The 11,170-nt window shown below is 39.5% G+C and overlaps 1 protein-coding gene across 1 annotated transcript; it reads right to left on the reverse strand.

Annotated features, from left to right (window-relative positions):
• Positions 1–1,587: 1,587 nt before the first annotated feature.
• LOC123770651 (defense protein l(2)34Fc) lies at positions 1,588–10,934 on the reverse strand. The gene is made up of 5 exons (XM_045762700.2): positions 10,792–10,934; positions 6,052–6,254; positions 5,628–5,761; positions 4,797–4,885; positions 1,588–3,610 (listed from the first exon to the last, which is right to left on the reverse strand). Exons 2-5 carry the CDS (start codon positions 6,242–6,244, stop codon positions 3,544–3,546), a joined length of 483 nt encoding a protein of 160 aa, XP_045618656.1. The 5' UTR covers positions 6,245–6,254; positions 10,792–10,934; the 3' UTR covers positions 1,588–3,543.
• Between the last annotated feature and the right edge of the window lie 236 nt (positions 10,935–11,170).

Consider the following 11,170-nt stretch of genomic DNA (forward strand, 5'->3'; position numbering starts at 1 on the left):
GAATTCTTAGTTCTTTTCGTATATTAAGAACTTTGGTAATTATTGAAGAGCCCAGTATAATTCTTAGGGCTTTATTTTGAAGTTTGTCCATTCAAAATTTCTGCAATGAAAATGTATTGTCTTAACCGGAATCGAATTCTGTTACAATTATTTGCCGACTCTTGACTGTTTTAACTACTGCACTACAAGCTCCATTAAAACGACGAAAAGACTGGTGCCAGTTTGAACATTTTTCCTGACGAAAGCTGACAACTCCTAATTACTATAATTTCCATTGTCTGGGACAGGAAGCCTGTACTTGTGCATATCAAACTTCCCCCCCCCCCTTAAGTTAACCCACCTTTAAAGTCAAGACTTTCCCCAGGATGCAACCCACAACATTGATTGTTGACGCTGGAGGTGGCTAGTTTATTGTGCACCCCATACCTATCCTGTGAGCGGTAGCGCAAAAAGCATTACAGAGGGCACAAAAGGTCTTTATCAGACCTGATCTTAGATTATTACATAAACAATTTCATCTATCCTTCACACCTTATAGTTACAATGTCAGCTAGTTACAGAGAAAGTGCTATTTCAAGAGCTATATATTTACAGTAAGTCATTATACATTAATGTTAGGTCTTATCGCTAATACATAATAGTATGACCAATGGAGAAACCCACAACAGTTGCCTAACTTCCGGGTACCTATTTTAGCGCTAGATGAAGAGGCATCAGGTGAAAGGAAATGTACCCATCTATTTCTCTCCTGCCCAGGGATTGAACCCACTCCCTTGGTTGCAGGCCGCTGGAGTGTATGAAGATCGCATAGTTCGTCTCCATTCCCCACAGGAATATGTTAGCTGTCTTCCATACTAACATTATAAGGACTCGTGGCCATACTCGGAACTTTCATTTGTTCTCTGATTGACATTCACTTTCCCTCTACCAACAGGGACATTCACTTTCCCTCTACCAACAGGGTCATTCACTTTTATTTAGAATATGAGTGCTGTACAGGATAAAATATTTGTACTGAATTGTACTTCATTGTGGTACGTTCACTCACAGATTGAGTGGCCACACTAAACACTCGCTTTTCGGAGCAAACTTCAAGTTTGATATCCATGACCGAGACGGGACATGACTATAAGTGATCGCAAGACAATGGTGTTAAGTTTTTTTTAATAGAAAGTAACACTGTAGAATATAACACTATTATATGTCTTTAACTTTTTAGTAAGCCTCTAGCCAATACAAACTTTCCCATTTTAAACAAGAACCATTAAATTGTCCAGTTGATCATATAGCGATAAGACCAAAGGTGAGAGGCTTGACACATTTTTTTTATAATCTTTTTTTCAGAGAACAAAATTGGCTTTGGGATTATTTTCTGAGACGTATTTTGTCTGAGACGTATTTGGTGCAAAACTGTCTAACGCTAGAATAATAGTGTTTAGGTTAAATATACTCGTGCTGGTAGACTAAGTTAGACAAGAGATACTGATACGGAGTTAATAATTAATGTTTTATGTGGTAAAGTTTGCACAAACGCTTTTTGAAGCCTCATCTAGGTGAAAGTGTTTGTGAAATACTTATCCACAATGCTGAATATATATAGTCTTCTTTATTAATTGTTTTATGAACAAGATTTTACATATTAACAGGTTTATACATATATAATGCAAAATTACTAACAAACGCTGGGTCTACCTACATTAACATAAATATGTTCTATATCACAGGGAAAATATTTTGCAGTAGGCCAACATATATTTGACGCGACACAGTAATTTCCAGCACATATAAAGGTATTACGAAGAAACAAGTATAATAACATAAGACACAACTTTGAGAAAAGTAGCGTTTAAAACAAAATAATAACTAGTATAATATACAATCCCAGCGTTGGGCATTAGTGTGCAAGAAGGCTAGAGTGGAGCTTACAAGAAGGCTAGAGTGAAGCTAAAGAAGACTCAAGAATGAAGACACCACCAAAAGACAGGTTGTCAAAACCTAGTTTGAAGAACCACTGCCACAGCCGCCCTTCCTGGCCCAACTCAACGCCTATTTAGTTATGGATTTGTTTCAGCATCGACTCTAGACACGCAGCCTGGTTCAGCGCTGGCTCTTTTTCTACAACTTCAGCACTTCCTCTCACCGACTTCTCTTCAGCTGTACCCACGTCAAGCTCGCCCAATGGGTATCTTAGTCCTGTATCTAGTCTTAAGTCTTCAGACGGGGGTAGCTAGATGGAGAGCTGCTCGGAGATAACGTCTACCAGCAGGGTTGTGGGTGCTACTGGTATGTGGCTCACGGTGATTGATTGATGAAGATTAAGTCACCCAAAAGGTGGCACGGGCATGAATAGCCCGTAAGTGGTGGCCCATTTGAGCCATTACCAGTATCAAGAGCTGATACTGGAGATCTGTGGAGGTGCGACTGCACCCTGCGTGACGGGAGATGTCTCCCGTGTCCTGGCTCACGGAAATATGACTAACTCTAATGGAGTGAAACACTAGAGTTCAACAACCGCCAGTATAATCAGAAATAACCAACAACAACGTTAAAACATATAAGAAATAATTTCCCTAACTCGCTGGTTACTCAATCATTAATAAACCGGCTAATAAGCGTGTAACATTATTATCTGCACACATTAAGTTCACTAGACGCTCCAGTTATTTACTGAATTAATTAACATATCCACACAGACAGGTTGTTCCACCCACACGTCTAAACAAAAAATAATACTTATCTGAGAGAGCAGCGTGTCCTCTACCCATGACGTTCCAGCAGCTACTGCAGACTGGGCATGAATGTGCTTCACGCCGCACCAATTCAAAGTGGCCAACCCTACTTCATATGACCCAACAGAAAAAGTCTAATATACTCGCAATTGGCTAACAATGTTATTAATAACGAGAACAGTAATTATTAGTTCCAATCAATTAACACTCGATACTCCTTACCAATTATCTACATAACAGTGGTGCATAATATTACATTAAGGTAACCTCTACCGTTGGTAGCTCTGATAGTCCCAGCCACCTTAATAAATACAATGTTATTCCAACGCGTTACAGACCTGTATGTGCACCTTAACTCGTATGAACAACTCGTTCATACGAGTTACATAGGAACAAACATACGTAACTCCCCTTCACCTCACTAATAACCATATAGAATGTTTATAATTAATAATACAAGCATGCTACATCATTAAACAATATATCACTACACTGCTACTTGAAAGTACCATTGCATGATCAATAATTATAATTAATACTACCATAGGCCGAAAACATGAATCTAGAGGGTTAAAGTTAGATAATATTAAATAGTTATGATCCACTGGGTCATAACCGTGGAATCGCTACGAATCGCTACGGACCTCCACCAGTTTCCTCTGGCTTCATCCTGGCCAGGCATAGTTCACCATCTTTCGGGTCCCAACATGTCTGCTCATGGTACTTGCCGACTGCACGCATGACCCGCTGATCGGCCCTGGAGCCTCACAGCAAAGTGACAGTCTCGTGGCGTCCTGGCAAGTCCCTAGGCTAGCTAGAAGGAGAGGTGCTCGGAGAGGACGTCCATCCAGTAGGTGGTGTAGGACTCCACCACTGTCGCCCTGTGCTTACCCAAGATATCATAATTTCTGAATTGTAACCACTTTTAAACATACTGAAACGAAATATTATATATAATTTCTCAGTTATCAGCAATCTCGACATAGTCCTATCAGCCTTTTGTGACTTCAGAAAACTTTATAAACTCCTAGAACTACATATAACGTTTATTGAGTAATAATAATAATTATGAATAAGCTCTACTAATTAAGTTCGTACATTACTTTAGTTCACTTGCTTAGATTCTTCTAAAGTCTTAGAAACAAAAACTTCACTTTATTTTGCCTATTATGATTTTGTAACGATTCTGAGTCTACATATTATTATTAATATATACATCTCTATATTATATATATATATATATATATATATATATATATATATATATATATATATATATATATATATATATATATATATATATATATATATATATATATATATATATATATATATATATATATATATATATATATTGCAGAATGCTTAAAAATATAACGAGGTGGGTCATTCCAATGATGAGTCGGCCAAGTAGAAAATTGATACATGAGCGTTCTGTGGATTAATATTGTTTGTGATTTTGCAAGAACGCAAGTTTCACTCACCAAAATTTCAAAATACATTGTTTCATTGTAAATATTAAAATAAATTATTAAATTAAATAGGTTGGTATTTACGGTTGACCCAACTCTAGATGCGACAAATACATAGACCTTCATGCTCAACTCACCATATTAACAAAGTAAAAGCGAACACTGGTGTTCTACCTGTCAAAATAATCAAAATAGGGTTTATCCCACACAGATGGGTGCTGTCCTATTTAGATTGACTCAAGGAGTGGGGCGCATTTAGGGAAGAAGATAACACATTCTCCACCTCAACGGGAAAATGACGTTTGCAAACAGTTTACTTAACGTTTACCAAACAGTGGCTACGGGGGAGTGAGGTATACCTATTACAGTCCAACCTATAGCCTTGTACCTATTTATTTGTTTTTGTTTTAACTTTACCGACGTTTGAGTTCCTTATCACAGATCATGTTACACTAGGCTTCGCGCCAGGTTCCATGCAAACTCTTCTGGATTAATCTACATATATCAATAGCTAACGACGCATGTGAGAGTACATCTTGGTGTCTAAATGTGTACCAGTGAGAACACCAAGGTGAGGGTTTAATCTTGACCTTACCTGAACTGCATCTGACCCTTGAAGCCTTGAGGTTCCCACCTGGCCGTCACTTGGGTCTTGGAGTCCCCTCTCCTGTGCTGGACGGCGCCCTGAACAACCCAACCATTTATGATAGTAACCAATAACATGTTACAAATTACCTACAGGTGCACTTTAATATGATGTAAAGCAATTAAAGTAGGTCGACTCATAATATATTCATCCAAAATGTAATTAATTAACATACAATTCAACAATTTATCGTTATTTATTGCTTGGAAAATTAATTACGGCTTAAACTTTACTAATAGTTTTAAAGATTAATGCATAAACATGGGTCAAAGGGCACGGTGGTGGTGCTGCAAATTAAATAATTTATCTTAAAGACTACATATGGTCGTTCTCGAACCCATTGTTGATATATACATTAAGCTATATAACCAGTTTAGCAAGACTATATAACTTGTTAAGCTAAATGAGTTTTGATGTTCGGTTCCTGAGCCCATCATGTGCCTCTGTAGCCTCTTCCTCTACTGCCCACAGAATGGATAAGGGGCGTATAATAAATGAACTAAACTCAAAAGACAGTAAATTTAATTTAATTTCGGAAATAAAACACAGAAAACGAATCAAAGGGGATACCAAAATTGAGTTGTCGAGAAAGGAGGACCGTTCTTGCAAGTCAAAGGAACATCCCTATTGACCTCATCGAAGGAACTTTTATTGTGTGGCTATACTCACCTCGTCGAATCATTCTAAATGGAACAATTTTACTCATCCCGTTCAAGGATTCTCTCTGGAGCGACTTTACTCATCCCGTCCAAAGATTCTCCCTGGAGCGACTTTACTTACCCCGTCGAAGGAACACTCGATGATTCTGCCGGGCTTCTGCACCTTAGTGAAGCGACCTACACGCTGGCCCTTCTCGTCCCTGGCTTGCAGTAGGAACCCCTTGAACTCTCGGTTTCCCTGTCCATACACCGTCACTGCAGGATGTCGTCAATCACATTATGTTTTGTTATCATTACTGTCCTTATTATTGTTGTTAGTGATAGCCTACTAGCATTATTATTAAAAATACTTCTGTTTACTAAAATTGTATATCAATTGCCATACTTATATGTACTGTATTTTATGCTTTATATTAACAATATTATACTATCATTTATCATTATTATTATTATTATTAACAGTAGTAATAGTAGGTGTATAACAGTATGCAGCAAAAACAGTAGTAATTAATATATGAATCGGTAGAAGCAGCAGGCAGCCTCACCATAATAAGAAGTATTTCTGGGAGTGATGAAGATGCCGTAGGGAGGCGAAGAGGTCTGGGCGCCCAAAGACAGGTGGCCCGGCTGCATGGAGTCACATGCCACGCCCACACTTGCTCCACTGAAGGTCCGCCCACTGGACACGGCAACCGCCGCCCACACCGCCACTCTCACCCACACTGTCATCCACCTCATCTTGATGAATCTGCATCACAAATACGTATGATATTATACATTTATTCATCACAATCTCTTATGTTATGACCTCGGAGATCGTCGAGGACAACGATGATACTATTTGATCTCTTATATCCCTTCGATAAAAGTAAATATACATATTTATCTGTAAATAGTAAATATAAAATATATATATTCTCAGTCATGGTGACTGAGAAATTATAAATCAATCAATCATTTATCTGTCATAATGTGCGGTTGAAGCTGCGTCTACATGAGTCTTCCACAGCTTCTTTTCTTGTATTCCCCTTGCTGCTGTCCGCTCAGGAATACAAATATTTTCTTACGACTCATTTGCTGCGTGTTCCATGTTTTCCTGCCCTATTTTCTTTCACTTTAAAAAGGTTGTCCTTGTACACCTTGTCTATTCCCCTCTGTAGTCATAGTCTGTATGTAGCTATTATTATTATCCCCTTTGGTCATTCTTTCCTCGAGAGCTCTTCCAAACCTTTGGATTCTTTCAGTTACCTACTTTTGTTTTCCACAAGATGCGAAATCAATATTTGTGGGGGATTGACCTTAATCATTAAAAGACTGGGGCCAGATTCACGAAAGCATTTACGCAAGCACTTACGAACCTATAAATCTTTTCTCAATCTTTGGCGGCTTTGTTTCCAATTATTAAACAGTTTACAAGCATGAAAACTTCCCAATCAACTGTTGTTATTGTTATAAACAGCCTCGTGGTGCTTCGGAGCTCATTAACTGTTTAATAATTGGAAACAAAGCCGCCAAAGATTGAGAAAAGATGTACAGGTTCGTAAGTGCTTGCGTAAGTGCTTTCGTGAATCTGGCCCCTGGTGTTTATCCTTCGCAACCACACGGCATTTGTATTTTAATCCGTGTACGGAGTTTGCCTTCACTTCTTCAGAAATCTGGTTCATTGTGCTCGCTCGCTACCATCATACTAATGAATATTATGCAATGTAGGTAAGACCCCAACGGGGTGAGAAGGAAGTGGATGACCTGTAGTTTAGGAGCAAGCACATTGGGTTCACAGCCGCTTGGTCCAGGGTTCGATTCGCGGGCAAGATGAGATTTGATGTCTGAATTCATGTAGCAATAAATTTCTGCGACAGAAATGACCAGTTGATTGCTAGGGGAATTGATGTCTAGCAGGCTTCTTATCCCCGATCAAGGAAAACTATTTTTATGAGCAAGTGCGAGGCTGAACCTAGCTTGGACCTCCGGCTCCGGGGCACAGAGTCCTCCTCGACTTACATGCTTCCATAAGCGACCGTTACATGCCCTGATTAACACATCAACATACGTGAATGACAAGATCAGCAACCACACATTCATTCGGGTGTTCAGCTTCCAATTATGTATACTCAACTGTGCGGAATAGAGCTGCAGTGCCTGGACTCTGCCTCTTACCCATAACTGCCTAGTTCGTGTATGCTTTGACTTCCAATTGTCGAGGACATGAAAACTGTTTGGGATTATCGAGGTCTTCTGAAGAGGTTTTATTTTATTTCGATGAATTTATCTGTCTGTCTTTTATAGTCTAATTCTTCCAGACGACTGTTCATCTCGTGTACCTGCGACAACCCGTCCTCCAAATAAAGCGTCGCATTTTGACGTATACTTTACCTAAGACCAAAAATTGTCGTACTAGAAAATAGCAGCGGCTCGCGAAATTGACGTACTGTCCCGTTTTCTGTTTTGGGTCCTCTGGTAGGTTAGGATAATGGCACTTTAGTACGACAGTTTCTTGACGTAGGGGAATCTCAGGAGGACGGGCTGGAGCATCAGCATCTGTCATCATTACCTTGCAGTTATTCACGCGTGGCTGAGTATTCATGTGTGTATATATGTATAAGCTTGGTAGACATGTGTCACCTGGAGCACTTCACCACTGTGATCTATACGGAGATTTTGACAGTGGTCGTAAAGGTTGAGTCACTGTAAAAACCCTTCGGAGAAACTTACTTTCACCAGCTTAAACAAACTGACTTATTTATTCGTCTCTTGAGCAATGATTTAATTGTTGATTTTTTGAGTGCTTTCTCACTAGTGAAGATCACTCAAGACTCCTATATAGTTTGAGACTTAATTACTTTAATCCCTTATACTAATGACCATGGGGTGGCTTGAACCTAACTTGTCTAACAAGTAGACCAAGGTTTTGCAACCCAGTTTTTTTGTTTTTTTGCGATCTGCTACAGTCAGGATACGACCAGTTACATGTTTTTGTACTTATGTAAGTTGGTAAGAGAGTCTGCTTATGTAAAAGGTGAGTTTCCTTATATAAAAGGTTATGTAAAAGGGAGGTTTACTTTTTAAGGGGAGAATTTCCTTGTTAGGGGGGCTTGCTTACGTAAGGATAGAGTTTTCTTATGTAAGTTGGGTTTACTTACCTAAAGGAGATAGTTTATTTATGTAAGCTGGGTTTATTTATCTAATAGAAAAGTTTCCTTGCGTAAGGGGAGAGGTTTACTTATGTAAGGAGAAAGTTTCCTTACGCAAGAGGTTAATTTGCTAATGCAAAAATAAAGTTTGCTTACGCAGGACGCGTTAACCTAGACCCACGTATACATTAATTATGAAAGCTAACTGTTCAGGCTACTCTTTTCCCTACAACCAATGTTAAGACTAGTAAGAATTGTGCAGTAAACATTAAGCTGCTGAAACACTTATAAGCGTTTAAGCATTAGGCTCTCGTCAAATTCCCACGTATGAAATCATTGATTCCCACGAATTAATGATTTCTTTTTCTGATCAAGGCCATTGAACCGGCAAACTTTCGCTAAGATTGTGACAATTCTTAAGATAAGACTCATTGGACGCCCAGGAAAATAATTGGATAGCTAACGTGTGTGTGCGTTTATTGCCGGGTAAGTTACCTACAGGAGTGTAGGGGAGGCGGGCAGGTGGGCAGCTGCAGTAACTGGCTTAAACCAGTCATCGTCTCCCTTAACAAGTTGAGGTGAACCCCCTTAATTATACGAATATCTTACACTCACAAATCTGATATTGCTTTATTATATTCTTTGCTAGAAGTTAGTATAATTTTCTTTATCATATTACAACTTTATTGATATATCTATCATTTGGTGTGAAAGCGTGTAAGGAATTTTAAGGTATTGTTTATCAATATGAATAACGGCAGACTTTAGTTTAACTAAAGTCTGCCGTTATTCATATTGATAAACAATACCTTAAAATTCCTTACACGCTTTCACACCAAAGCAACGTTCACTTCAGATGGTGGGCAATATTTGTTTATTTTTTTAGGCTATGTGTGAAATTTACCACAGCCATATAAAGAGGATTCCTAAGCACATGCGAACACACAGTGAAAGTTATCAAGGTTATTGACTCTGACGTGGATGAGAGCTGTCACACACACTCAAGCTGAATCCTGGCGTTTTATATTAGAAATTAGGGTGCTGCATCTCAAATAACATATATGCGCCGGCCGGTTCAAACTGGTCCAATTCCACGTTAGTTCCGAGTGTTCATAGTATACATGGACGTACAACCTCATCTCTCAAGGTATACAGGGTTAATATAGGCGAGGTTGGTTAACAAATTCCATATATTACAAACACGAATTTCCTAAACTTGGTCCCGGATGTGCTGTGTCAATAGCAATGATTGCGCAACTCACTGTATTGAGGCATAGTCATACAATGCTGGCCATACAATCCAGATCATACAGTCTTGGCCATGCAATTCCGATCATACAATCCTGGCCATGCAATCCAGATCATACAGTCTTGGCCATGCAATCCATATGATACAATCTTGCTATGCAGTTCAGATCATACAGTATTAGCCATGCAATCCGGATCATACAGTATTAGCCATGCAATTCAGATCATACAATCTTGCCATGCAATCTAGATCATGCAGTATTAGCTATGCAATCCGGATCATACAGTCTTGCCATACAATCCAGATCATACAGTCTTGCCATACAATCCAGATCATACAGTCTTGCCATACAATCCAGATCATACAGTCTTGCCATACAATCCAGATCATACAGTATTAGCCATGCAATCCAGATCATACAGTCTTGCCTTGCAATCCAAATCATACAGTCTTACCATGCGATCCAGATCATACAGTCTTGCCATGCAATCCAGATCATACAATCTTTGGCCATGTAATCCAGGTCATACAATTTGAGTCATATTACACTGACTTAATTACCGTACTTGCCGATGGATTCGTCTCATTGTTAGAACAAAGTTTAGGCGTCATGCCCCCATTGAGCACAATATCCATGAGCAACTCTAGTTCAACGTTGAAATAACGTTGAATTAACGTTAACACTTTGATATTGTGCCCATTAGGTCGTAGCTCACACGAAAGAACATGCTAATAGGGAAGCTGAGCTTTAAAATCACTTTCAGTAAATGCATGATGAAATATACTCAAATTCTTGATTCCACCCCAAAAAAAATCCTAATGAAACTGGGATTTAAACGGAGGTACGCCTTATACGACAGCAAATATAATCTCGTAAAACTATCCAGATGTATTATAACACTTACCGTAGGTTTAGACCCGTCACCCAAACACCAGGGGACCTCAACGCCAGCGAGGTGCAAGTAAATCTGAGAAGCGGAATAAGACACTGGTGGCCCCGGAGCACGGGAGAGAGTGGTGCGGGACCCAACACTGACTACGCTCTGGTGAGGGGCCCCTGGTGTCTCCTTACTACCCCGGGTCATGCTGCTGCTGGATGCGCACGCGTACGTACACACAAACACGTACACGTGCGTAGATAAACACGTACACGTGCGTAGATACAAACACGTACACGCGCGTAGATACAAACACGTACACGTGCGTGGATACAAACAGGCACGCGTACGTACACACAACCTGTTGATTGCCGGTTGAGAGGCGGGACCAAAGAGCCAGAGCTCA

The sequence above is a fragment of the Procambarus clarkii genome, chromosome 56 (genome assembly GCF_040958095.1).
Source record: "Procambarus clarkii isolate CNS0578487 chromosome 56, FALCON_Pclarkii_2.0, whole genome shotgun sequence".
In the NCBI taxonomy this organism is placed as follows: domain Eukaryota; kingdom Metazoa; phylum Arthropoda; class Malacostraca; order Decapoda; family Cambaridae; genus Procambarus; species Procambarus clarkii.